The sequence below is a fragment of the Gopherus evgoodei genome, chromosome 2 (assembly GCF_007399415.2).
Source record: "Gopherus evgoodei ecotype Sinaloan lineage chromosome 2, rGopEvg1_v1.p, whole genome shotgun sequence".
Lineage (NCBI taxonomy): Eukaryota > Metazoa > Chordata > Testudines > Testudinidae > Gopherus > Gopherus evgoodei.
In genome coordinates this window covers 3,399,510-3,426,517 of record NC_044323.1, presented here as the reverse complement: position 1 = coordinate 3,426,517, position 27,008 = coordinate 3,399,510, and the positions used below count along the sequence as shown (strand labels likewise).

Genomic DNA, 27,008 nt, shown 5'->3' with positions numbered 1-27,008 from the left:
AGGCTGCAGATGGACTCTGGGGGCGTCAGCTCCTTTGCCTGGCACCCGGGCTGCATGTCTAGGTGCTGTCTTGTCCAGAAGTCTTAATTGGCTGACGTTTAGGGGCCTTATTCCTTCACGCTCTCACCTCTCTGGTCCTTCTCACATGAACAGAGAGCAACAATACCTGAAGTCCAAAGGCACAAACCATTTGATGTTTATTGGGGTGAATTTCCAGCAAGCCAGATTCCAATTTCCTTCCTCAGTATCCCCCTTCCCAGCTCTGACACCACAGAGCCATCCCTGCTGCCATTCCCTGTTCCCATTCCCCCCTTAGCAAAACATGATCCCAATTCCCCCACTCCCATTCCCCCCTTACTTCCTAATTGACTGGAGACTATATAGTAAAACTTGAGTTCTGCTCAGCTATACCTTAACCAATCATTTTACTGAAATTTAAGCAATCCTAACATATTGTAACATGATTATTTAGCCAATTATATCCCATCACCTTCATTGGTTTACACTCAACAAAATTAATTACACAGCAGAAACAAACAATCACAGAACCAAAGAGAGATTATACAGACAAACAATGGAGAATTGGAGACTACAGTGACAGAACAATGCAGAAATGAGGGTTTTACATCCCAGCTATTGATAAGTGAGTTCTTGCCAGAGAGGATGCTGTCAAACTAAGTTTCCTTTTACATCTTCTAGGCTCTTCACTTTCTCTGGAGGTGATAGGAATATCAGGAGGGGATTGTATTCCTAACAGCCCAATAGCACCTTATTTCAGTGTGACTAGTTTGGAATGTGAGGATGTGACCAGACACTTCCCAGTGTATGGCTGCGTCTGCTGCTTAGCCGAAGGCCTTAGCCTGAGAACCAGGCCTCAGACTGTCACAGTAAGAGAAGGCCCTTACACATACAGAGAGTGATTTTGATTCTTTCTTTTATATCTCTATAACTAAATAAGTGATAAGAATACACCTAAATTCTTAAAGTATAGGCCTTTGCAGACAGGCCCGAATGTCTATATCCTAACAGCTGATAAAATATTTCTGCACAGAGTGGGTGGGAGGGGGAATTCATCCGTAATCAAATTCCGTCTACAGTGCAGATATGCCCCTGGTTGGCTCGGGTGCAGGGACTGAACCCAGGGCCTCTGGATCTAAACTCTCGTGCCTTTTAATGCCTGAGCCAGCCTGCCAGGATCAGGGCAGCAGTAGCTAGCTCATAAGCCTCTATCAGTGGCCCAGCCTCCAGATCGGGGCAAACCTCACTCTGTACGTCAGTGACGTGCGTCCTGTGGGCGGAGCAGCTCAGGTGTCTGGGATTGCAAGGTGCTATTTCCACAGCTCGTGATGAGCTAGGCCTGGTGGGAGCCTCACACCCCTCTCCTCCTCTGGCCCGGGCCCCTTTCGTATGCTCCTCTCATCTCCCCTCCCCACCCCACCCTGGTCAGCTGAGCCTTGGTGTGATCCGTCTGCCAGTCTGTGTGGAGTCATGCATAGACACTGCCAGAGGCGACGCATGGGGGAGTATGAGTGGGTCAAGTGCCCCCCTAGATTGGCATGCCAGGGGCAGGGAGGGAGAGGAGCTCTGTCTTCCTCTCCCTGGCAGCTGGGTGGGGAGTGGGATGGAGCCGCTTCTGCCTGAGGGAGCCTGTCTGGGACGCAGAAGCGGCTCCATCCTGCGAATGTGCACAGGGGAGGCGCAGGGAAAGGAGGACCGAGAGCCCCCCTGTTCCCACCGCAGGTAACATAGGACAGGGAGAGCGCTGCAGCCCTGGGCTGGAGGGCGGGTCACTGGGAAGGGGAGATACGTGGGGGGAGTGTGGTCACACGTCCTTCCCTTTAGCTTGTGCGCTCCCAGTATACAGAGACGCTAGTCTACGGATGCTGCTGTGCATGGTGGGATGGCGTTCTCTGTGATTTGGAATGCCCCATGATGCATTGCGGCAGCACAAGTACCACTGACACCAGTGGCCCATCCGTGGGCTGAGCGCAGAGCAGGCTGGGCGCTGACCCCATTGGAGGGCAGCGGGGAGGTGGCTGGTGCGCCCTTGGGCCGAGGGACGTCACCCTGTGGCTTCTGTCTCACCAGGCAGTAGAAGGCGACCACAGTGCCTTCCCCGTCCGACTCATCCGCAACGAGCAGCCGCTGCTGATGCTCATCGCGTGGCTCCCCGAGCTGAAGTCGTGGGACCTGCAGGTGTTCCTGTCCGACTGGCTGAAGAGGGTCTGCGACGCCTCCCTGCCCAGCCGCGTGACCTGCGTCAAGGCAGGGATGGTCAGCTGCCTCCTGGACACTCTGGGCTCTGAGCAGGAGCTGGACCGGAAGTGCTCCGAAAACCTCATCTACCTTCTGCAGGTGCTGGGCAGCCTCTCCATCCGGCCGGGGGAGCTCCGCCAGCTCATCAGGCTGCTCTGGACTGAGCCTGGCAAGGGGCCCCACCCTTACACCATGCTGGTCATCCGGGCACTCTCTGGCATGGCGAGGAAGGACCGGTCCGAGAGGGCGCTGCAGTACTTCGACCTGACGCCAAGTATGGCCGGAATTATGGTGCCGGCAATCCAGAAATGGCCTGGGAGCGGCTTTGCCTTCCACGCCTGGGTCTGTCTGAACGAGGAGCCCGAAGGCTTGCCAGATCTGCCTCCGAGACTGAAGCGGAAACAGCTATACAGGTAGGGCTTGTGGAGGGGAGTGGGGTGTGTCCACCTGCCTCCTTTCCTTCCTTTCCTTTTCGGTCCCTGGAGTTTGTAAAGCAGCCAGCCAACAAACACAGCTTTAAGAACTGAAGGCTGTTGCCTCACAGCTTTATTTGACTAGTTGAAATTATTTAGGCAACTGAGTCATTACTATGGTATGCTTTGTGGAAGTGCTGAGTTCCTTTATTGTAGGATCTCGCCTCAGTAACGACAATTTGTGTTGACAAGTGGCTACTGTAGCAGATCAGGACAATTGCACCAGTATTTCCTCTCATGGTCTAGCAAGAGTACCCTTTCTAGGCGCCCAGCTCCTCAGCCATCACCGGGGTTGGTAGAGACCCATGTCTTCCTCCCTCCTGAGCAGGGGTTTTCCAGGCTGCACAGTTCCCTGCCTACACTGGGATATCCCTGAACAGGCTATAAACAGTGTATTGCCAGCGCCTGTACATTCCCAGCAAGAACACTTATTCTTGAAGTGAAAGCATTACAAGGAAAACAATCCAGAACCACCCCCCAACACAAGCTAAGCTTACCAGCGGTCACCTATCAGCCTTATGGACTCAGGACCTTCCAACCCTTCCCAGGACGGATTGCCCTCCGCCTTCCTCTCTTGGACAAAGTCCTGCCTGTTTGTTGGATCAGAAAGCCGTCCCAGAGTCACTTTACCAAAAGTCCTGCCTTTGTCTGCTGGTCTCTGGAGAATCTAGTTTGACCCAGTATATGCAAGCTTCCCCAGAAGTTGCTCTTTCTTTGGAGGGATTGGGGGGAGGGTACAACCCGGCTGATTTGCCTTCGTTACCCCTCCCCCCCCGCCCATTGCTTGGAGGGGCTGTGGCAGTCCTCCCCGCCCTAGAGTAGAACAATGCCATCAAACAGAACTGTTCATTTAAAACAATGGATGCTGAAGATACTTCATGGGGTTGCAATCTTTGTCCCACCTCCCCCCATAAAGAAGTTGCATCCAGTGCCAGCCCACAGTAATACATACGCTTCGTACTGTGTTTTCAAGGGTCTTTCAGGAGATTGCCTGTCACAGCAGTAAGAGTTCCTGTTACCTCTTGTGCATTCATCACTCACGTTAGCAATGACATTAAATACCTGCAATGCCCACACTGCTCTGGGAGAAAGAGCTGGAGTCTACCCTGACATAAACGTTAGCAGAATGTTGCAAGAGGGGAAGGATGGTACGGTGGTTAGGGTGCTAGTCTGGAACTCAAGAAACCCGGGTTTGAGACCTTGCTCTGCCACAGACTTCCTGTATGACCTTGGGCATGTCACTTAGCCTCTCTGAGCCTTGGTTCCCCAGCTCTCCTGCCTCTCAGGTGGTTGTGAGGATAGATATGGTTCTGTGAGATGCTCACAAACTAGTGTGATGGAGGCGAGGTAAATACTTCGAGCAGAATTGATAGCTAAGCTCCAGCCAAGCTAAACTCAGGTCTGTCACACCTATGCAGCTCAAGCGTTGACAGGAGGTGCATGGTGCAGCTTTGGGCAGAATCTGAAGACCACAGGGTCACATCTGTAACTTGGATCCTTATTACTGGGGGTGGTGCATGGGACAAGAAGAACCCAGCTTGACTCTCAGAGCCCAGGGTGAAGTAAAACCCCACTTGGGCATAGAAACTTGCCCTTGAGTACTCATCAGCATGGGTGGTGGGTATAATAGGCAGGGGAGGCTCGGCCACGGGACCTCTGGTTGCAGGTTTTGGTGGTAAAGATTTTGCTTTATTGTGGCCCATGTGGGTTCTGTGGTGGCTGAGGCATGTACCACCACCTCAGCTGCCGAAGAACCTGCATGGGGCATATCAAAAGCTTCTTCTAACAGACACTTTTCCCAGGGTGGGTTTGGTCTGGGAAGGGGAGGCATGGGGCAGCTCCTGCCAGCCTGGGGCTCCTCTGGGCGGGAGTGGGCTCCTACAGCTGGGGAGCAGGTGGGGGTCTTGTGGCTCCGGCTGTGGGGGAGTAGGGGGTGGTGGCCATAGGGAGGACGTGGGTGTGGATGGAGCGGTGAGCTAGCCTCCCCAGAGCAGGGCCACCTGCCACCAATGCTTGTCAGCTTTTCGCAAAGCACCCAGTGGGTCTCGGTCACTCCCCCTGCATCCAGTGCTGGGAGAACTCCCTTCTTTAAATCCCTTTCTGAACACGGCAGGTAGCTTTCCTCGAGGAGAATATTAAGAATCCCATCTGGTGTCTTTCTCCCTCCCTTCCTGTTCTGGGTCTCAATCATCTTCGCTTTGCTGTGAGCTCAGCGTCTGCTTCCAATCATCCTCATCTGTCTATGATTTTTCATCCTCCAGTGATTCACTTGACCCTCCTACCCCAAGCTGCCTGCAACCTTCCTCTTTGCTGGTTTGACTGTCCTTCTCCAGACTTTTACTTCCAGCAGCGTGTTCATTCACACGCCTCCTGCAACCGGTCCCTTCCACCGGCCTCAGGGGACTCAAGCCAGCTCCTAACCCCCAAGTCACCGGTCTCCCTCCTCTTTGTGACTTCTCCCTGCAGCTTTTTCACGGCCAGCGGCACCGGCTTCGAGGCGTTCTTCACGGCCAACGGGATGCTGGTGGTGGCGGTGTGCACCAAGAAGGAGTATATGACAGTGGCACTCCCAGAACTCACCTTCAACGATTCTGCATGGGTGAGTAGGGTCCTCTTTCGTTCCAATGCCTTCTGTTCCAGCCAACCCATGCCCTTCCATTGGCCTTACCTGATGAGCGAGTCACTGCTTGTGGCAATCTTGAATTCACTTGGCCGCAGGGCAGGGTGGGGTCAGCATAGACCCTGAAATGTGACTTGGGTCTATCGGACTGGTATCGTCCGGCCTACTTTAAAACTAGCCCCAGCAATGGCTTTACCGGAGGTGCCAGAGAATTCTGCCCTTTGCCCATGTGCCCTGGCGTTTCTTGAATCTGTTCCGAACCTATAGGCTGTTGGTGTCACGCAGTGACCCTCTGCTCTGCAGTTACAGCAACGGGTTTCCTCTGAGCTCTTTCGTCATGGGGGGATCCCCTTCCCCTCCCCCAAAAGATTGAGGCCAGCCTGTTTAAATGTGGGTGCGGCACCTGATGTGAAGACAACCTGATGGTCAGGATGCAAATTGCTAGGGTCATGCTTAACAATCCCAGTGGAGATCAGGGCCCAATTGAGCTAAGCTCTGCGTATGCATGGACTGAGAGACAAAGAGCTTACAGCTCAAACAGCCGCCGGGTGGCAGGGGAAGCAGAGGGCACGTGACTGACCCAAGGCCACCCAGGAGATCCTTGGCAGGGCTGGTACCCCCTCCACCGGGCCATATCTCAGGCTGGTGTCCGTAGGTGGAGAGAGACAGCAGAACAGGAACATGCAGTTCATGAAGCAGTAGTCCAGGGTTTCTTCGGTGCCTCACTCAAGGCAGTAAATCAGACTTGGTTTCCCCTCTGTACAAGGAGATGATAAGGCTTGGAGGTGAAGTAACTTGCTGAAGGTCACACAGGGGAAGGTGCATAACTGGGTTCACCACAGAACTGGAGAAATTCACGGAGAATAGGGTCCACCAATGGCCAAGCTGGTCAGGGACGCAGAACGTGCTCTGGGTGACCCTAAACCTCTGACTGCCAGAAGCTGGGAGGGGAAGGCAGGGATGGATTTCACCAAAATTGCCCTGTTCTGTACGCTCCCCCTGAAGCTCTGGGATGGGATACTGGACTTGAGGGACTATTAGTTGGGCCCGGTATGTCCATTCTTATGTTCTTAGGATCTTCACTGAAAGCTCTGAGAGCTGCAGACACATCCTAGTGTAACGCGGACAGACCCCGGTCGTTGGCAGGCGGGGTCAAACCTGGGACCGCGGGAGCTTAGTGAAGGAGCCTCCGCCTGACTGCTAGCTAAGGCTGTAGAGTAAACTCATTAATCTCTCTGTGGTCTCGGTGCCACTGGAGGGGACAGAACACCCCACCCAGGAGGTGTGTGGGCTACGCTAGCAAACGCCTGTGTGAAATAAACACTGCTGCAGTGTCAGGTCTGCCTGGAGAACGAGCCGCTGGCTGTTCAGTTCTGCAGCTCCACTGCAGCTGTGTGCACCTGGGCTGCGAGATGTCTCTGACAGGCTCTCGCAAGCTGCTCGGGGTTGAGCCGTACCAGCGTTTGCGGGGGGAGACCTTTGGTGAGCCCCTAGCTGCTTGAGCAATGCACTGGGGATTTGGTCGGTGGCGCTCTTCCCCGTGAGTCGCTACTGAATCAGTGGCCCAGCATGGAGCTGTCACCGTGCTGCTGGACCGACAGCAGCCATCACGGTCTGCTTTTCCGAGTGCAGAGGGGCTTAATCACGCTCACCGGCCGGGTTCTGGCTGGCGTTCCGCTGCAGTGGGGTACAGTATGGTTCACCCCCTGCCCTATGGTGCTGGGGAGCAGCACGGCTGTGTCTTGCTTACGCAGCTGGTGCCTTCCACCCAGAGGAGGCTGCCTGTATGTCCGCCGCAGCCTTGAGAAGCTAAACCTCCGTTGATCTGTTATCTGGGCTCGTCTTGAGTCCTGAGCTTCCCCCAATTCCAGGAGGAGATGGCTTGGATTGGGGGCTGCTGGTTCCTTGGTGATCTGGCAGGGGGAGAGTTTAGGAGGAGGGCATCCGGAAGCCTGAGTGGCTGGTGTTTGGAAGGGGGGGATGAGCGTAGCTTGCACGTCATTGGGCTCGTGCTGTGTATAGTCAGTAAAGGAGCAGGGTTGAAGCTGGTGCTGACTCCCTCCCTGCCCTGCTCTCTCCTCCAGCACTGCATCGACATCGTCCACGTCACCGGCCGCCGGCCCTTCGGCCAGAACCTGGTCAACATCTACACAGACGGGCAACTGCGGCAGGTGGCTCAGCTGCGCTTTCCTTCCCTCAATGAGGTAACACAGGGGGACCGTCTGAGTGCTGCTGCCTTGTTCCCATCCTTCCCCTCCCTGCTCTCCTGGGCCAGGCCCCTCGCCTCCTAGGTGACCTGGACAGATGGTGCTCTGTCCTGCCGCCCTCCCCGCCCCCCCGGCTTTCCACTGCTGACTTCTGTAGTTCCCTTCTCCTCTGGCCCTTCCCCCGTACAGCGACATGTGAGAAGGAGGTGCAGGTCGTGGGGGAGAGGAGCTGTGCTCTGACGCTTTTGAGGGTGCCCAGGCTGAGGAAGATTACTTGAGCCCGATTCAGCAAAGCATCCTTGCTTAGGACAGTGCCCCGAAGCATGGGCTGAACTTGGAGTAAGTGCTGGGCTGAACTGAGACCTGGCTGAGCAGTTTTATCCCCATCAGGATCAATGGGGGGGGGGGAGGTGAGAGAGAAAGATCAAGGGGTGGTTGGGGAAGGCATGTCATATGGGGCCCCATGCCGATCTGAAGGCCCTGACCTGAGAATCTGCAGGTGGGCAGTGGGGGACACCTTGGATGAAGTGATGCCAGACCATGGAGCTCTGCCAGTGGAGAGCAACCATGCCCAGGAGTGTTAGGAGGATGTGCATCAAGAGAACACTCCCCTCTGATGCTCTGTTATAAAGGAAACCCTCAGGGCCTGATCCCAACTGCGCAGGAGGTTGCTCCTTCCTGGGCACCCTCACCTCTCTTCCCGCAGCTGGGGGAGAGGTGGGGAAGCGGTGCAGCTGTGCCCATCCGCCCTGAGCAACTGGTCACGCTGTCTCCTGAGCCGCCTGCCCAAAAGGATCCACTTTGGCAGCCCTGAGAGCCCAAGAGGCTCAATCTGGCTAGCTGCTGGCTTTCCCCACTGGCCCGCTCTCCTCCCTGCTTCAGGTTTAACCCCTTCCTGGGTAACCAGTGCAGTTCAGAGCCTGGCTGGTGGGGAGTGCTGTGTATGGCCTTCGGGGAGCCTCTGGCATCCTTGGTGTGACTCGATGGGGGATTTGAGCAGCAGCATGTAGTTGAATGTCCCCAGGCGGATGTCCTCGTGTCAAATGCAGCAGCGGTGCCATGATAGCCGTGCTGGGCTCAGAGCGCAGGGTGTGGGCAGAGAGGCTTGGGCGCACCGGTTGGCACAAGGAGCCATTTCCTCTACACTCTGCGGGTCCTTCCGACAGCAGCCTCCAGACTGTCCCTGGATCTCCTGGGCCAAGGACCATCAGTGCAGCTCTGGAGTAGGACTTCCTGCAGCCAGGCCGCTGAGCAGGATGAGGGAGGCGCTGAGCAGCCAGCGTACTGAGCTAGGCTCTGCCCCATGAGTGGCTGCTCATCAGTGGACGACGCTGGGGCTTCCTGTGAGCATAGGGGTCCCTCTGCATGGAGTAGCTGGCAGGGCCAAGGTCTAAAACAAGGGGCATCTCCCAGCCAAAGTGTGTGAAAAACAGAAATGCTGCCTTGGCTGGTTGTCTAGGTGACTGAGAACTAGAAGAGGTAAAAACATGACAGCGGCACCTCCTTTGGCCCTAGGGAGATGGATTGGGTGGGTCCTACAGTAATAGGTCTCGTTCATCTCCTCTGCCTCGGATTCAGGTATCTGAGCCATAACGTTAGGAGGCACCTTTCTGTCCTAGACCAGCTCCCAGAGAGCCCATCCCCATTCAGTGCTGGGAGGCTCCAGCTCGACAGCGGCCCCTCGTTGCTGAGGGGAGACGCAGGAGCCTCCTTTCCCATCGTGTGCTGCCCGATCCAGTCGTTCCAGGGGCCAGTGGTGGAGGGCAGTTCCTAGTCCTCATCTTTGGGTGGAAGAAGAGGGCTCGATAAAGGGGGCTGCAGAAAGGAGAGGATGGCAGCCACCTGTCTTGGGGAACATGACGCTTCCTGCTCACGTTGCGGCAGCACTGGGAGACCCTAACCGAGGACAGGGCCCCGGTGCACTAGGCGCTGTGCAAACACACATAAGAGACAGCCCCTGCCCTGACGAGCTTTGTCTAAATACAAATCAAAGGGCCTGGGGAGGTGGGGCACTGGAGGAGCCACGTTACCCTCCTCTCCAGGGTTCCGTGCAATCGTCCCCCCCCCCCCCCGCTCTCTTTCAGTCTTTCACCTCCTGTTGCATCGGCTCCGCTGGCCACCGGACGACGACCACCTCCACGGTGTACCCCTCGCCTTCCCACTCGCCGGAGCTGGCCTTCCCCTCCCACCCCTCCCTCAGCCGCTCCCAATCCTTCCCTGCCTCACTGGCCACGCACTCCTGGACTCCCGGGGCTGCTCAGCCCCCCAGAGAAGGCCAGGTGTCTACGATGGCGGCAGGGAGTCAGGACACAGAGTGGGGGACCCCTACGTCCCTCGAAGGACACCTGGGATCGGTATCCATATTCTGCGAAGCCCTCCAGCAGACCCAGGTCAAAGCACTTTTCTCCTCAGGTAAGTTCTGGATCTCAAAGGGAGAATCTCCCGCTTCAGTTCCTGTCCTCACTCAGTGAGCCGGTCTGAGGTGTGACAACCCTCGTGCAGCTCGGGGGACGGCCCGGGAGGCTGTTCTCCTGCTGCGGGGGGGTAAGCAGGAGGATGAGGGGCAGTAGGACTCTCTCAGAGGCCTCGGCCACACACGGCTAGGCAGTGACACAAGTCCACTGCTGGCTAGGTTGCGACCCTGAGTACCAGCGGGGTCCGGAACACGCTGAGGAATTTGTGGGAGCTGTCCTGCCCCATCCCTAGCAGCATGGCTGGGGATCGCACCCACCCCCACCCCACTGGTGCACAGACAGTCCAAGCTGCGCAGTGATTCCAGAGCACCGATAACGCGGTCTGTGACGCAGGGCCAAACAGAGTGTTTAACCACATGGGTCCTGCTGCAGGATAGATTTCCATAGCCTGGATGGGGCCCCATGCCAGCCCATGCTCCCTATCCCCAGTGTGTGCGCTAGCAGGGTGTGACGCCCCACGGTGTCGAGTGCACCACTCCCCTGGCTTGGGAGGAGGCTGCCCTGGCAGGGACCCATGCTGGGAGGGAGAAGGGGGCAGGTCGCTCTCACACAGGGTCCGGGCCCAGTGGGGATCAGACCAGGGATAGCTGTGCTGGTGTCTGCACTCATTGGCCAGTAGGGTCAGCCCCAGGGGGAACACATGCTTGGCTCTCTGGACCAGCCCGGGAACAGGGTGCCCGTCGCTCGTTCACTCACCCCGTTCGCCCTTCCCGCCCGTCCGCAGGACCAAACGTTACGTCGCCGCTCAAGTCGGAAGGCGACTTCCTGGAGCTCAGTAGCAAGCTGCTCCTCTACTACACACCCCAGGTAAGGAGAGACCTTCCCGGGCAGCTCTCTGCGGTTCTGTCCCTGCCGGCATCATCTCGAGGGATTGGCGTGGCCGGTGCTGCTGGGGGGTTCGCTGGGCCATGCTCAGATGGGCTGCCTTGGGCTTGGAGAGAGCACTGCATTGAGCACTGGCCAGCTCTGCAAAGGGGGTGGGAGTTTGTGGGTGGAGCTGGAAAGGTACGTGGGTAATGGGGTTACAGAGGTGAGGGGCATGCTGCAGTGGGGTGACCTGCTCTGTATGGAATTACCAGTCTCCTGGGCTGGCTATTGCTTTAAACAGCTCTGGGACCTTCCTCGTTAGGTGTTAGTAAATCCTTCAGTCTGGCTGGGTGCCGCTCTGCAGTCGTGGTAGAAAAGGAATGACACACAACATCCAAAACAGATCCTCACCACACACACCTCAGAAGAGCCCCGCACATGGGGGGCCTCTGGGTATGGAGAGACATCACAGTCAACCTGTGGAACTCTTTGCCAGAGGATGTTATGAAGGCCAAGACTATACCAGGGTTCAAAAAGGAACTAGATAAGTTCATGGAGGATAGGTCCATCGCAGATGATGGGCTTGGCTTAAATTCAGATCTGCTGTCAGCCTAGGGCTGTGAACACCTCTGGGCCAAGGGGTGATGGGTTCCACTGTGTGGCGGGACTTGGCTTTTACTGCCCACGTGGGTCGGTGAAGCAGAGTTTGTGCTGCACCATATACTAGCAAGACAACACACACAGGCTGGAACCGTTCAGCATCGTGAGTCCCCTCCCCAGAACTGAGCGCACTGCCTCCTCCAGAACTGCCTGGGGAGTAAGACACCAGGCTTGGGATATCAGTCAGGCTCTCGCACAGAGCAGTGCTTTGCCCAGCTGGGAAGCCTTTCCTTTAACTAGATCTCTGGAGCAGCCACTCTGACGTCTGGTGACAAGGATTACGCAGGCAGACGGGTGCCCCTGCCCTAGGTTCTCTAGTATGCTTTGTGGATTCAAACTATTCCCTGGGTACCTGGTGCTTTCCATAGACATGCTCTCACTAGTGCTAGCGGCTGTCCGTGTGCTCGGTGATAACAGCCCCTGCCTTGAAGAGCTTCCAGTCTAAACAGACCAGACAAAGCTGGTATCCCTGTTTTACACTGGCTTGGAGAGATCAAGTGACTTGCCCAAGGTTACGCAGGAGGTTTGTGGCAGAGCTGAGAATGCTGGATCTCTGGAGTCCCAGCCCAAACCCCAAGGCCACCTTTCCTCTCCTTCTCTCCCCTTGTCTCGGGCGATGGCTTATGCCAGGACAGGAAGCGTGTGTGGTGAACCTGTTGGCATGGCCATAGCATGTGCTAAAGACTTGTCGTTTGCTTGCACTGTTGTAGGCTTGTAAAAATAACATCTGCCTGGACCTGTCTCCAAACCATTTTTTTGACGGGAGGCTGACCGGACACAAAGTAGTGAACTGGGATATCAAGGTACAGTGCTGCCTCTCATTCTCCCCTGGCTCTTGGAGTTGGTGGGTGCTGGCCCAACAAGATTGAGACTCAGTGGGAAACATGGTCTCTGGTAGCTAAGATGTCCAGGAACTGGTGCTTTCTACAGCGCTAAATTAGGATCAATGCATCGTCATGTTGTCAGACAGTCACATGGGTTAGATCACCCAGTTCATCTCTGTCCTTACAGGACTTAGGTGCTGACTCCATGGGTCTCCAGCACCCTTCTGGAGGATGGCGTGGATTGCACCCTCAGCAAGTTTGCAGATGACACTAAACTGGGAGGAGAGGTAGATACGCTGGAGGGTAGGGATAGGATACAGTGTTCCCCTGTTGCCAAGAAGACTAACGGCATTTTGGGCTGTATAAGTAGGGGCATTGCCAGCAGACTGAGGGACGCAATCATTCCCCTTTATTCGTCACTGGTGAGGCCTCATCTGGAGTACTGTGCCCAGTTTTGGGCCCCACACTACAAGAAGGATGTGGAAAAACTGGAAAGAGTCCAGCGGAAGGCAACAAAAATGATTAGGGGGCTGGAGCACATGACTTATGAGGAGAGGCTGAGGGAACTGGGATTGTTTAGTCTGCAGAAGAGAAGATTGAGGGGGGATTTGATAGCTGTTTTCAACTACCTGAAAGGGGGATACAAAGAGGATGGATCTAGACTGTTCTCAGTGGTAGCAGATGACAGAACAAGGAGTAATGGTCTCAAGTTGCAGTGGGGGAGGTTTCAGTTGGATATTTGGAAAAACTTTTTCACTAGGAGGGTGGTGAAGCACTGGAATGGGTTCCCTAGGGAGGTGGTGAATCTCCTTCCTTAGAGGTTTTTAAGGTCAGGCTTGACAAAGCCCTCGCTGGGATGATTTAGTTGGGGATTGGTCCTGCTTTGAGCAGGAGGTTGGACTAGGTGACCTCCTGAGGTCCCTTCCAACCCTGATATTCTATGATTCACAACGCCCATGGAGGAAAAAATAGTGCATGCTCAGCACCCACTGGTAGCTCTGCCAATCCGCTCCTACCCGCAGCGCCTGCCGCCATCGGTTGTTTGGCAGCATGCAGGAGGTGCTGGGGGAAGAGGGGAAAGGAGTGGAGGCAGGAAGAGACGGAGCAGGGGCAGGAAGAGGTAGAGCGAGTGTGGAGGCTTGGGGAAAGGGGCAGGGGGGCTTGGGGTGGAGTAGGGGTCAAGCATCCCCCCAGGAACAGAGGAAGTCGGCTCCTATGCTGCAGAATGCATAAGAGTGTGGGGGTCTGTCTGCTATGAAAGATCTCCTGTGCTGAGACTTAAGAGACTGTTCTCCAGTCTAATATTTCACTGCCACGGAGATTTTCCTGACATTTAACCTATATCTTACTTTTCTTAATGCCATCCCATTCACCCCTAGCATCTCTCCCTGCGTGCCCCTTAGATAATTCCTCTCTGACACTCTCACCCATAGGGTTCCCCTTGCCCCATTACCCCCTTACACCCAGTGTGGCTGAGCAGTAGTTGTTTGTACCCTATAGCCCCTTCAGATCCCAAATCATTTTCCTTGCTCTTCTCTAAACCCGCTACCAAGATATTGACAAACTGGAGGAAGGCTTGAATCAGCATCCCAGGCTCCCGGCTCAGGATTGCAAACCACTGGCAGTTTTGTGCTGTCCAGAGTGCCCCCAATAACGTTACGGCCCACGGTGTATGGTCCACAGTCGCGCTGTGCAACTCATGCACACACAACGCAGCACCGCAGCTAATCTAACACTGCTCTAGGACAACAATCAGCCCAACAGTTTTTGAGACTGGTCACCCAGAGGATGCAGATACCAGTTTATTTGATTTTATGACCCTGGTGCTAACTTAAGCTTTCGGCACTCCAGACCGTTTAGATTCAATGGGCTTGATTCTTTTCTGCTAAGGAGTAGCTCCACTGAAATCGAGAGTTAAACTGGTGTTGGTGAAGAGGAGTCAGGCACAGCTGCTGAGACACACACACACACATGGGTTTTTTGCACTGCTAAACCCTTGTTCTCTGGCTGGCTGTTGGGCTGCACCGCCTGCAGCTGGCTCTGGGAAGCGGTGGCTGGCTCTCTTGCTGACTCCTAGGGCAGGCAGTCCCCGGGCCTGAGCAGGCTTGTTCTGTAGGGTCTCAGGCTGGTAACTGGCTGGAGTCTTGCATGCACTGTTACTTACCCAAGCACTGCCCTATCAGAGGCAGCATCAGTGCTTCTGCACAGGCGGAGCGTGAGCTGGCGAGGATGGAAGCTCCGTGCATCAGCCAGGGCCCTGTCTCTCTCTCTCCTCCTGTAGGACGTGGTGAACTGTGTGGGCGGCATGGGGGTGCTCCTCCCGTTGCTGGAGCAAGTGGCGGCAGAGAGAAAAGAATCGGAGGACAGCCAGGAAACCCACGACCTGGTTGGGCCGGAACTGACATCCTCACGGAACCGCCAAGGGATGCTCATCCCCCTGGGCAAGTCCTCAGGTGAGCGCAGCATCTGCGGGGCTATTGGGAGAGGCGGCAGCGGGAGACCAGTTCCGCTATGTGCTGCTGGAGCCCTCAAATTCTCCTGGGCCATGTACCTACCTGTCCCCTGGGCAGCCAGCCCCACTCCCTGCCTTGGCCATAAGAGCTGATCCCTGGCTGAACCTTCTTGTCCCCTCCTGCAGAGAGCAGACTGGAAAAGAACGGCGTGGCTGCGTTTCTGCTGCTGGTCAAGAACTTTATCCGGCATCACCCCGTGAACCAGGAGAGCCTGGTGCAGTGCCACGGGCCGGCGATCATTGGAGCTCTGCTGCAGAAGGTAAGAGACTTCCAGGGCCAGCCATTGTCACCTGGGGCAGCCTAACAAGGCGGTGCTGAGCCCAGGGCCTGGCACATGGTGCATTAAAGCCAGCAGCTGGGCCACTGCGTGTGCCTGAAAGGGGACCATCCAATCAGGGAATGCACATAATGCCATGCAGTGCTGGCTGCAGCCCAGCTGGAACAATCTGTGATGGGTGACCTCTGCTCCCAGTCATTTCAATAGGGTGTTGACTCTGGAGCGGACTGATGGAGAGATCCCCTCTGGCTTAGGAAAGCATCTGCCCGTCTTTTGTTGTCAGAGCTCTAAGGCAGGTTCATTTTCTGCGGGTCACATGACTCGTAAATCCCAGAATGCCCTGCGGCTGCTGGATGGACATGGCGCCGCCCACCCAGCTCTCGTTTGCGCTCGTCAGGTCTCCAGCCTCATGATGGACATGAACGTGCTGATGGCGTCGCAGATCCTGATGGAGCAGGTGGCTGCCGAGAGCCACAGCTTCCTGCTGCACCTCCTGTACCAGTACCTGCTCTTCGACTTCCGCATCTGGAGCAAGAGCGACTTCGCCGTCCGGCTAGGTAAGTGCCTCCTGGGGTGTCGAGTGCTGCTGGGGGCCTGCTTCCCAGGTGGGGTGTGCCTTGGCAGCTCACGGCTTCCTCCTAGGGGGTCAGGATCAGCTGCCTCCTAGCCAGGGTGGTTTGGCTGAGAGCTGGCTGCATGTCCTGGCTCTCTCTGCTTGCCAAATACAGGTACGTACTTAATCTTCTGGATGGGTCTGCTCTCTCCCTCTTTTCCCCACGCCTGCAGGTCACATTCAGTATTTATCGAACACCATCAAGGACCACAAGCAGAGGATCCGAAAGAAATATGGGGTCCAATACATCCTGGACTCCATTCGGACGTATTACGGGTGAGTTGTTGAAGGCTGGCTCCTGGCTTCCAGCTTGCCCTTGTTTGTCCTGGGGAGTTGGCAGAGCTGCTTTAACCCTTCAGTGCCTGGAGAAGAGGGTCAAGTATCAGAGGGTAGCCGTGTTAGTCTGGATCTGTAAAAGCAGCAAAGAATCCTGTGGCACCTTATAGACTAACAGACGTTTTGGAGCATGAGCTTTCGTGGGTGAATACCCACTTCGTCAGATGCATGAGGAAGTGGGTATTCACCCACGAAAGCTCATGCTCCAAAACGTCTGTTAGTCTATAAGGTGCCACAGGATTCTTTGCTGCTTTTGGAGAAGAGGGGATGTCCTGGGGCAGCACGTGGGAAAGCAGAACTGGCTCCTTGGCTCCAGGCAGTCTGAGATGATGTTTTCTCCAGCCAGCTCTGCCCAGGACCCAGCCGTTTCTTTTCCTTCATCCAAGGGGCTTCCGCAAGCCAGCGGAGGCATGCAGTGGGGGGAAACGCGGGCAGCAGGTAAAAACCTCACTCCCTCCTTGGTTGGTGAGGCTAGCCTGCGGCCCTGCACCTTCGGCCTGCGGAGCCCTGGCCTCCCCCTGGAGCAGAGCCCCCGCCAGCTTCAGGGGAGATGGGGAGCATGGGTGGGGCCTCAGGGCCGAGCATGGGTGGGGCCACACCTGGGTTAGGGAGGGTTAACCTCCCCTGGCCTTTGCTGCCCACTGCCCATGGCAGGCTGTTCCGTGGGCGCGTCTCAAGGCTGGAGTGGAGCTGACTCCCGGTGAGGATGCTTTGCCCTGCTCCTGCCAGGTCTGCTGCTGCCTTCGGAGTCCCCCCGGACGCTGCGTGTGGTGGTGAGATTCTCACCCCATCCCCTCCCCCGGTTCACCCTATGGCCTGAGAGCTCCTGTCCTGCACACCCCACTAGGCAGCTCTGTGATCGGGAGTCATGCCTGCCTCCCTGGGGGGGCTGGAGCCCTGTAGGGGGTGGCACTGTAAAGTGAAGCTAGGGGAGGCTGAGGAATGTGGTTCTCCCCCATTTCTGCCCCAGACTATGCCGTTGGTGCCCAAGGTAAAGTCCCCCCCCCCTCCTCCTCTCTCACAGCACTCACAAGGAGAATCCAGTTCCCACGGATGTGAAGACGGTGCAGATGTCCCTGTTCAGCCTGGTGAAGGACTTCCTCTGCAGGAGCTTCTCTGCCGACGAGATGCAAAGCACCCTGAGCTACCTGGCTGCGGTGCACGATGAACACCAGGTGCGTCAGGAGAGGCATCACTAGGGGGCAGTGTCTTGTGGTTAAGGTGCAGGATTGGAACTCAGGGGTCCTACATCCATTGCCTGGCCTTGCCACAGCCGCCCTGAGTGTTCCTTCATTTTTCTGGGCTTCAGTTTCCCATCTTTAAAAGGGGGAGCGTCCTGCCTGTTCAGACTGCAAGCTCTCCTGGGCTGCGACTCTCTTACTGTGGGTTCGTGCAGCACCCAGCTCTGTGGGGCCCTCCTCTTGGCCGGAGCCTATTGGCGCTACTGCAGTACAAATACTGCCTCCTAACAGAGCTCAGAGGTGGCTGGGTTGTCCCGGAGGTGTGACGAACAATGGCCATGGCCTTGCCTTGAGAAGTGACCGCTCGGGGCCAAGCTGGAACCGTGGCTGGAGTCAGCACAGTGACCGTGTGATGCTCGGGAGGACTCTGTGTACTTTTACTTGGAGGCTCCCAGATCCAGCCCTGCACCCTGGGGTCTGGAAGCCAGGCTGTGCCCTTAGCAAGGTTCTTACGGAAAATCCCTGACCCAGCTCACTCGGCTGTGGCTGGGCTGGCCCTGGGTTAAACCATGGGTGGCGAGCAGTAATCTCTAGGACTTGGGGACGCACAGGGAGCTGATTGGCTAAGGGCTCGTTTAACCGGCCAGCTGGAGCGGGAATGTACAGCCTGCTACCAAGTGTCTGTGCGGACTCCGCTGCCGCGCGCTAGCGCTTCTGTCATGCACTCGGATCTGCTGCCCTTTGCAAGCTGAGATCCGGCTGCACCATGGCACTTCTAACACGCGGCAGCTGGGTCCCCGTGCAAAGGCACGTGCTGTAGATTCACACCCACCTGGCGCTGCGTTAACTGTCCACGTAGACAAGCCCTCAGGGGCTGTTGTCGGAGCTGATTTTCCAACCGTTACAGCACTTTCCTCAACCCCCATTACCGTGAATATCCCACCTGAATCCCTGCAAGTCACTCGTCTGAGGGCCCAGGAAGCGTGGCTGTATCCTGAGGCGAGGCTGAAGGGGGGCGAGGCTACTGTGATCTGGGGGTGATGGCCACTCGGCTTACATGGGCCGTCTCCGTTTGGGGGTGTAACTGCGTCCATGGCCGTTGCAGGTGTGTGGGGTTCTGGAGGTGATCCACAGCTTGCTGAAAGACTCGGCCTCCCAGGAGCAGCTCTACGCCTTCCTCTTTGAGTCGGGGAACGTGGAGGTCCTGTTCTCGCTGCTCGTCCAGAGGAAGTTCTCGGACGAAGTACGAGAGAGAGTTTTCAAGGTGAGACGGGAGTCCTCGAGCCTGTGCGTTGTCCGAGTCCCCCTGGCCTCCAGCACCAGGCCCGTGGTGGCTCCCACCAAGCCCCACCCCTAAGGCCGGCACCCTCCCTCCCGCAGGTCCTGTACAAGATGCTGAAATACGAGAAGGCCCACGAGCGCAGCAAGTACCGCCTGAAGCTGAAGGACGTTGGCTACCAAGGGCTCATATCGAATCTGAACGACATCCCGGTGTCCATGCTGCTCTTCCGGTGTCTCCTGGAGCAGGTCCTTGGCTCAGGTACGGCACCTGCCTCGGGGCCGTGGGCCTGCCACGCTGCAGCCACGTGGCTTAGGGGGCATGTTGTTAAGGAGAGCTTGGGATTTATGGAGCCAGGGGTCAGCCATCGTTTTCAGACCCGGGATCCCATGCTGAACCCCCTCCCCCCGCAAAGTGTGGGGGAGTGTCTGGGCCGGGCTGGCTCAGAGCGCCCGCCTGCAGCTGCCAGTCTCCACGGAAGGCAGACTGTGCTGTAGCCCGGGAAGGGTCCGTTAGGGCAGCGTGCCGCAGGGCCGCGTCCCACGCCCGTTCTTGCCTCTCATCCCCGCAGACTCTCCCAGCTACAAGGACCTGATGGCCGTGGTGTACCTGTCCCATCGGGCGGAGCTGGCGGTCAGGCTGGATACCTGCCGGAAGGTAAGACTGTCCGGCGTGGAGCCCTCGGGAGTTCTTCAGGCGTCCGTGGCTGTGCATTCTTGCAGAGAGACGAGTCCATGTCACTCCCTCTGCGTACAGCCCCAGATGGGCTAAACTCGGGCTTGGTGCATTAACCCATCAGGCCCCCAAGCCTCCCTAGTCAACTGGTTCTGTCTCTTTTACTTGCCCTCCAGGCCCCAGGTCCCTGGAAGCTGTTATCCTCCGACGGCGGCTAGGTGTCCTCAGGAGCTGGCATCTGTCACTAAGGCACTGCTGTGTCTCACACCGAGCAGACGCACTGCAGGCTGACCTGCCACCTTGCCCTCTTGCTCAGGGCAGGGGCATATCAGCAAGGCCATGAGCTGCCCTTGTTCCGTAGACAGACAGACGCTAAACGCAGACACCCTATTCCATCCCCTGTTGGGTGCAGCAGTGCTGATGGTCTCCCTAGATCCCTCGCACGCTGCGGTCCTGGGTGACTGTGCTCAGCGGAGCCAGGCTTGACCCCATCTCTCCACTTCCCTTCCAAGAGTGGAAGGCGGGGAGAGATGCTGATTAGCAGGAGCTTGGAGCCACACGGGGCGGGAAGCCAGCTGAGCGGCTGGCTGGCTGGCATGGAGACCCTTTGAGGCAACCGGACAGCTGGTGTCATGAGAAGGGCTGGCCGGGGAAGGAGCCACTGAGCTGACAGATATCCGGCTCAGCGTGATCAAAGGCTTTCAGCCCTCCCTTGATGTCACTGCCCAGAACTTGGAGCCGACCCCAGCGTGTGTGCGGCCACAAAGGGGTGGAGGAACTGGAGGGCTGAACGCATCCCGACGGTGGCTCTTGGTCTCTGCTGGATGGGTTTCAGCTGCTTGCCAGATCTGGGGTTGGGGAGGGATTCGGCCCCATGGGCACGTGGGTGTCTGAGCAGGTACTTGGATGCAGCGATGATGGGGCTGTACCAGTACCTAGTGAGGTGAACGGAGCTCTGCTCGAGGACTGAAGGCGTGGCTCGGACCGTTGCATCCTTGCTGCTGGAGCGAGGCCAGCGGAGAGCGTGGGGGCTGCAGATGTGGGAGCCCCGATTTCTGGGCTGAGGAGCAGCAGGTGTGACCCCTCTCTCGACTGCACATGGGGCCCTCTAAGGAGGGTTCCCCTATCCCATCGTGCTACCATCTTGAGGGATGCAGGAAGCATAGACAGGTCCGGTGCCCCTTGTTAACCAAGCCTTGCCCGATCCTTGAGGGCAAGTCACTGGTGGACGTTGGGCGAATCCTCTTTTGCCCCAGTAAAGGTGGGCAAGTGGATTGTGCAGCCAAGCGCCCTGGCGCAAGGGCCAAACTCCTCCCTCTCTGGCGGGCGCGGGGAGTGGGAAGGGGTCTGCTCGGCCACGCTGGTCCGTGATGTGCCTCGTTCCTGCCTGCAGCTCTTCCACCTGATCTACTCCCAGCACGACATGGTGAGGCAGCTGGCGAAGCTGGCCGGCTGGCAGGACACGCTCACCAAGCTCTATGTCAAGGAGTCGTACGAGTCCCGCCAGCACAGCCTGAGTGGCTCTGCCAACGGGGGCTGCCTCGGCCTCCTGAAGCTCTCGGAGCACGCAGGCAAGGAGTCAGGCACCGAGGCTGGGAAGGAGCAGCTGGACAGCGCCAGCTCTGCCCTGGCAGACCTTCAGGACCTGGACGTCTTCCTGCCGATGGGGTTCGAGTCCTCTGACCACGAGCTTTCCGAGGGCTTCTCGGACCACTCCGTCTCCCCGACCGGCGGCTCCAAGCCGTTCCGCTCCTATAACTTCAAATCCTTCGACTCCCTGGACCGCACCAGCCACTCCTCCTCCTCCAACACTATCGACATCCCCGGCCAGCGGGAAGCCTCCTCCACCGACGCCCTCCAATTTGACAGCATCTACCACCCGCTCTCACCCTTCTGCATGTCGCCCTTCGACCTTGGCCTCGACCTGGCCAGCACCTGCTCCACCGCCACGGTGGAGAGCGGCAACCAGACGCCAGGGAGCTTGCCGGGGACCCCGTCCCCTCTGGAGTACTTCAAACCTTTCCCGGGCACGCGGGCTCGGAAAAGCTCCAGCCTCTCCAATGTCCTGGACGAAAGCAGCTACCAGGAGACGCTGGCCAGCGACGACGTCTCCAATACCAGTAACCCCCAGGTAAGGTGCTGCCCCCGAGGGCTGGCAAAGGAGCTACCCTCCTGCTGCGGCCCATGATGAGAGAGTCCAGAGGGGAGCCAGCAGCGGTGGATGAGCGATGGTGCTGCCGTCTGTAGTAGGAGGGGTTTGCTTCTCTCCCAGGCTTGGTCTAGTCCCTTTGCCACTAGCAATAGGCACTTGCCAACCCCCGAGTGTCCCCCAGTGGTGTCTGACCCACTGGACGCGCTCAGAATTGCCGGCCCTGCTGTGCCGAAAGCCCAGCCCAGTTACTGGCCCCACTGTGGCACGCAGCTCTGCTTTCTCTAGGAGCAGATCGAAGGGGTGAGTGGATTTACCCGAGAGCAGGGATTTAGGTGGTAACCTGCAGAAACAGTGGAAACACGGGGTTAGATGTAAAACATGCCTGCTAGAGCCCATGTCCCACTAACCGGGTGCCCCCCGTCTAAGAAAGTTCTGCTCACTGCTCAGTCCTCCTTGCAACGTCTTTTACCAACCCCGCCCCCTTCACAAGACCGTAGGGTGACCAGACAGCAAGTGTGAAAAATCGGGACGGGGGTGGGGGGTAATCCGCACCTATATAAGAAAAAGCCCCAAATATCAGGCCTGTCCCTATAAAATCAGAACATCTGGTCACCGTACAAGACCATGCCCACTGGCAGCTGGCCTCCCCAGAGGAAGGATGCCAGAATGTCTCTGCACTCCTAGATGCACTAGACCAGACTTTTGTTGTTTGCCTGTAAACCAGGCTCTCCCTGCTCCCCGCCATTTCCCCTCAAGTCTGCACCGTTGTTTCATCAGTGTTTGATTCTGTGCAAACAGCCACCGGCTCCGAGATGCACAGGACACAACAGCAAGGGAGGGAGAGAAGTCTCCTCGCTCCAGCGTGGCCTGTCTTAAGACGTGTCCGTTAACGCCAAGTCTTTAAGAACAAACTTTCCAGGCTAGACACACGTCTCCTTGCGTGTTATCTGCACCCACATTTCCCAAAGGTTCTGCTGCCTGGTGTGACAGAGGCGGTACATGACACTCTTCGCTATCTACATAGGAACGCACTGGACCCAGAGAATCCCTGTAACCCATATGCCCCCTGGTGCCCTCTGCCAGTTGGCATCAAGAGATCCTCTAACGCCTGCACTCTGTCCCCAGATGCCCCACTCCCGATCCCAGCCCATCATGTCTGAGCAGGGCAGTTGTCTGCACCAGGGGGCACTGCGTCTGCCATCCCCTCTAGGAGAAGCCCATAGGGAGCGGACCAGCCGCTCAGATCAGCGTGTGTTTTCTGGCTCTCCCCTCATCTCAGCAAACGCCAGAGGAGGAGCTGTGCAACCTGCTCACCAACATCATCTTCTCGGTGACCTGGCGCGGGGTGGAGGGCTGGGACGACGCAGCTTGGAAGGAGCGTGGGCAGGTCTTCTCCGTCCTCACCAAGCTGGGCACAGCCTGCGAGCTGGTGCGGCCGCCGGACGAGATCAAGTGCAGGTGGGTGCTGGCAGAGCGGCCGGCCTGCTCCCGCCTGGTGGGTTCTGGCCAGCTTTGGGGAGGGGTTTGGGAGGTGGAGAAATAGGATCGGAATTGGGACCCTTCACCCCATCCCACTCAGCTGGGCCAGAGGGCCCAGGATCCTGGCTGCCAACGTGGCCAAGCTTGTGGGTTTCTGGCAAGTTGCCCTGGGACTCAGATGGCCCCGGCATGGGGGCAGCTCACTGCCGGGCCCTGAGGGCACCTGGCCTGTCGGCCAATGGAGCTGCTTCATTTTACCCTTACAGAGCCAGGGTCCCACCCCGCCCCCAGACATGCCCATTTCTCTCCCCCATTTGCACGTTGGAGGACGTGGCCTTGTGAAAGTGACACATTAGTAACGTAGGCAGCTGTCCTGGCTAGTAACCCCCTGCGTGTCCAGCCCTGCGTCCCCATGTCCAGCCTGGGTCCTTTGCTCCCAGCCAGCAGGCTCACGCCGTCACAGCCTTGCATTCCCATGCCCCGCCGGGCCTGGACCTCTCGCTCCAGCCCCACAACCCCCTGTGATCCCAGCTGTGGGACCTCGCCCGCTCCAGATCTGCCAGTGCTCCCTCACTCCTGACCTGTACTTTCTAGTCCAGTCTTGGGCCGCTTGTGCGTCCAACGAGTGGGCTGCATTTCGTGATGTCCCCACACCCGTCAGGAGTAGGCCCCTCCCCGCCCCGCAAATGCATTACACTTGCCACTTGAGTTGGTGGCTTTTCCCCTGTACAGATGCCCCCCTGTCAACTTGAAATAAGGAGATTCTCAGCCAGTTCAGGAGTGTCAGAGCCTGGGGTAATCCTGGGTTGGGGCGCTGCAGAGCGCGTGCCCCTGAGACGCTCCTCAGGGGGATTGGTGCTTTGCAGAGAAACTTTGATCTTGGGCACCTGCTTTCCGCAGCTGGTTTGCTGGCCTAGGGCTTGAGACATGAGTTCAGTTCCCACCTCTGCCGCTGCCTGCCTGCAGGACCCTGGGCACATCCCTTAGCCTCTCCGGGCCTCAGTTCCCCATCTGTAAGACGAGGCAGGGGGTGGAGGATTTTGAAGCGCTCAGAGACTATATTAATGAGGAGAGAGAGGCTGCGTGACCAACACGATATCCGGCAGCTGCTAGCAGCATGCTCAGCGTCTGTCTCTCTCTGTCCCCCCCCCCCCGCCCCCCCCACACACACACACACACCCTGTCTCTTTCTTGCAGCCTCCTGGAGATGATGTTGGAATCAGCCTTCACAGACATCAAGGAGTCAGCCCCGGCCACTTTGCCCAGCCTCACCCAGAACGTGCTCAAGTTGCTGAGGCTCCTCCAGGACTTCTTGTTTTCCGAGGGACACAACAACCAGGCCCTGTGGAGCGAGAAGGTCCGTGCTGCCGGCGGGCCTGGGGAGTGAAGGGGGTCTGCTCCCTGGGATAGAGTAGTGCTGACGTGCAGAGGGCTTGTCAGCTGCTGGGCGTATGCTGCTGAGACAGCCATGGCAGAGCTGTGGGTCTCTGTCTTTCCCGCCTGCCGCGGTTCATTGGCTGCCATCCTTTTGGGGTCACTGCTTTGCAGCTGGCTCTCCCATTAAATACCCCAACCTGGGCTTCGGGCGCAGCTCCCTCCCCGGACGATCCCTGTCCCTGTCCTTAGGCCGGGGAAGCAAAGCGCGGGGGCTGGGAGGGTGAGCTCCTTTGCTGTCCTTGCCGGGAGGCGTCACTCTGCCCTTCCTGTGGCTGCAGATCTACGAGGGGGTGAACAGTCTGCTGGACAAGCTGGGGGTATGGTACCACTTGGCCAATGGGACCTCGGACCTGAAGGAGATGGCTCAGATTGGCCTGCGTGTCCTCGTTGGGTACAGCAATCTGGAGGAGGCTCAGGTGAGCCGGCCTGGGGGCTGGGGACCCTGACTGGCCTCGTTAGGGGCACTCTGAGGGCTCCCCTTCTCTCTGCGGCGAGGGGCTGGGCTCTGAAGGGAAGTGGGGGGACCGTATCAGCTGGCGGGGGGAGGGAGAGGCCAGGAAGGGGAGGGATTGTGGGGGCAAGGGAGAGGCTCCGAGGGCCCCAAAACCGCAGTAGCCCCCCACATGCTGGGATGAGCCTGGGGGTGTAACAGACTCTTCCCCTGCCCCCATCCCCACGCCTTGTGCCCAGCAGCTGCACTCGCTGGCCTACGTCAAGCTCCACGGCCTGCTCCAGACGGCCTCGGCCCCCAAGGAGGAAGAGGCCTGCTACCTGCTGGGCAAGCTGGAGAGCCCCCTGAGCCGTGCACTGCACCCCAAGTCCGAGGCCTTCTCCTGGCTCCTGCCCATCATCCGCACGCTGCTGGACCAGTGCTACGAAACACTGCAGCTGCAGCGCCGCCTGCCTTCACTGCCACCCACCAACGGCAGCCCCACCTTCTATGAGGACTTCCAGCTCTTCTGCACCAGCCCCGAGTGGAGGGCCTTCATCGAAAAGCACGTGGGTGCTGCCGGGACAGGGGCGAGAGGGGGCGCTGGTTACCATTGCAGGAAGAGGGAGCACTGAGCAGATATAGCAGGGGTGGGAGGGGGGGTGCGTCAGACCAGGCCCTAGACACAGCTCCTAGACGCATTTCCTGTCTCTGTGTCCCCGTGGACGTTGGGCCATGTGGCTGCGTCGGACATGGGCTCTGTCCCTGTCTCTTGCTGTGGTGCTGTGCGTATCCATGGGGAGTCACTTCAGTTGACACGCTCAGCCACAGATGCCGACAGCCAAGCCCCGAACCAAGGGGAGGGCGGTTGTTGGGAGAGTGGGCATGGGCAGGGCAGGAGGGTGCCCAGCAGGGCTGTTTGTGAGCACAGGAGATCTGATCAGCCAGAGAGCTGAGCTGGGTCTGAGCAGCGCTAGGAGCTGTCCCAGCTCTGAGACTGCCCAAGCCTCACTCACCCCATATGTTAAACAGGGCGAGGGGGAGCAGTATTTATGTAGCTTGCCAGGGAGTTGAGAATAAAGTGCTCAGATGCTGCAGTGATTTTGTAGGGGTGGGAGTTGGAGAGGGGATGCATTCACCTAAATAGTAGATTACAGATGGAGAAACTAAGGCACAGATCATATGCCCTACCCAGTGTGTGCAGCGAAATCCACACCTCAGCTGGGAGTTCCTGGCCTCCCAGTCCTGCGCACTTGCTGCTAGACCTCGCCCTGTTCTAAGGCAGCGTCCCTGAAATACGTCCTTGCCCGCCCGTCCTGGCCGTCGCCGTTCAAGGGCTCTCTCCCCTGCGTCCCTTTGGCAGGTACAGCCCATGATGGCACAGTTTGAAATCGACACATTCGCCAAGAGCCATGACCACATGTCCAATTTCTGGAACTCCTGCTACGATGCCTTGATGAGCAGCTCCCTGCGCAGGGAGCGGGAGAAAGAGGAGAGCAGGAAGAAATTCCAGGTACGGGCGTGAGCCATTTGAAACACACCCCCCTGCTGCTGTTGTCCAGTCGACGCCTCGGGCTCCTCAGTGCTCCAGAAATACAGTCAATATCACTCTGCCAAATTCGAACCCTGGGGGCTGAAATCACCCGTGCCGGGTGGCTCCTCCTGGCATGTCTTTCTGCAAAACCCTAATCTCTGCTGCAGAGTCTCCTCCCAGGGGCAGAGGTGGCTCTAGGCACCAGCAAAGCAAGCACGTGCTTGGGGCAGCCCATCTGCAGGGGCGGCAGGGATCCAGCATGGGAGCTAAGAACCAACAGGGGGCCCTGGGAGCTGTAGTTCCTTGGTTAGCTCCCTGCCTATAGAGCCCGCCCTGGAGCAGGGAAAGAACTACATTTCCCAGCATTCCCTTGGCAACTACCAACTGGAAAGGAAGGAGGGGGACCTCATGGGCAGTGTGCTGTGAGTGGAGAGCTGCACTGCGAAGGGTGGGGAGACCATATTTTAACGTTCAAAAAACAGAACACTCCACAGGGAGGGAGGGTAGCCCCAGTCTGCCACCATCCACTCCCTCTGACTGCCCCCCACAGAAACCCCGACCCATCTAACCTCCCCTGCTCCTTGTCCCCTGATCACCCCCTCCCGGGACCCCTGCCCCTAACTGCCCCCCGGGACCCCACCCCCTATCTAAGCGCCACTTCTCCTTGTCCCCTGATTGCCCCCTTCCCAGGACCCCTGCCCCTAGCTATCCCCCAGGACCCCTTCCCCTGTCTAACCCTCCCTTCTCCTTGTCCCCAACTGCCCCCTCCTGAGACCCCCCC

General features: G+C 57.8%; 1 protein-coding gene across 7 annotated transcripts in view; it reads left to right on the top strand.

The window, feature by feature from the left end:
- The window catches only part of NBEAL2 (neurobeachin like 2), a 189,235-nt gene that overhangs the window by 136,546 nt on the left and 25,681 nt on the right, over positions 1-27,008 (top strand). For 5 of the 7 annotated variants that reach the window (XM_030549816.1, XM_030549814.1, XM_030549817.1 and 2 more), the window contains 20 exons: positions 2,089-2,669; positions 5,196-5,328; positions 7,434-7,553; positions 9,641-9,968; positions 10,755-10,837; positions 12,208-12,300; positions 14,603-14,774; positions 14,960-15,093; positions 15,509-15,668; positions 15,898-16,000; positions 17,085-17,235; positions 18,347-18,505; positions 18,622-18,781; positions 19,092-19,177; positions 20,589-21,326; positions 22,627-22,805; positions 24,024-24,183; positions 24,542-24,679; positions 24,954-25,262; positions 26,057-26,206. In XM_030549816.1, the coding sequence (XP_030405676.1) occupies positions 2,089-2,669; positions 5,196-5,328; positions 7,434-7,553; positions 9,641-9,968; positions 10,755-10,837; positions 12,208-12,300; positions 14,603-14,774; positions 14,960-15,093; positions 15,509-15,668; positions 15,898-16,000; positions 17,085-17,235; positions 18,347-18,505; positions 18,622-18,781; positions 19,092-19,177; positions 20,589-21,326; positions 22,627-22,805; positions 24,024-24,183; positions 24,542-24,679; positions 24,954-25,262; positions 26,057-26,206 (4,137 nt within the window). The remainder of the gene's footprint in view (positions 1-2,088; positions 2,670-5,195; positions 5,329-7,433; positions 7,554-9,640; positions 9,969-10,754; positions 10,838-12,207; positions 12,301-14,602; positions 14,775-14,959; positions 15,094-15,508; positions 15,669-15,897; positions 16,001-17,084; positions 17,236-18,346; positions 18,506-18,621; positions 18,782-19,091; positions 19,178-20,588; positions 21,327-22,626; positions 22,806-24,023; positions 24,184-24,541; positions 24,680-24,953; positions 25,263-26,056; positions 26,207-27,008) is intronic. The other 2 variants (XM_030549820.1, XM_030549815.1) reach the window with 1 other exon arrangement.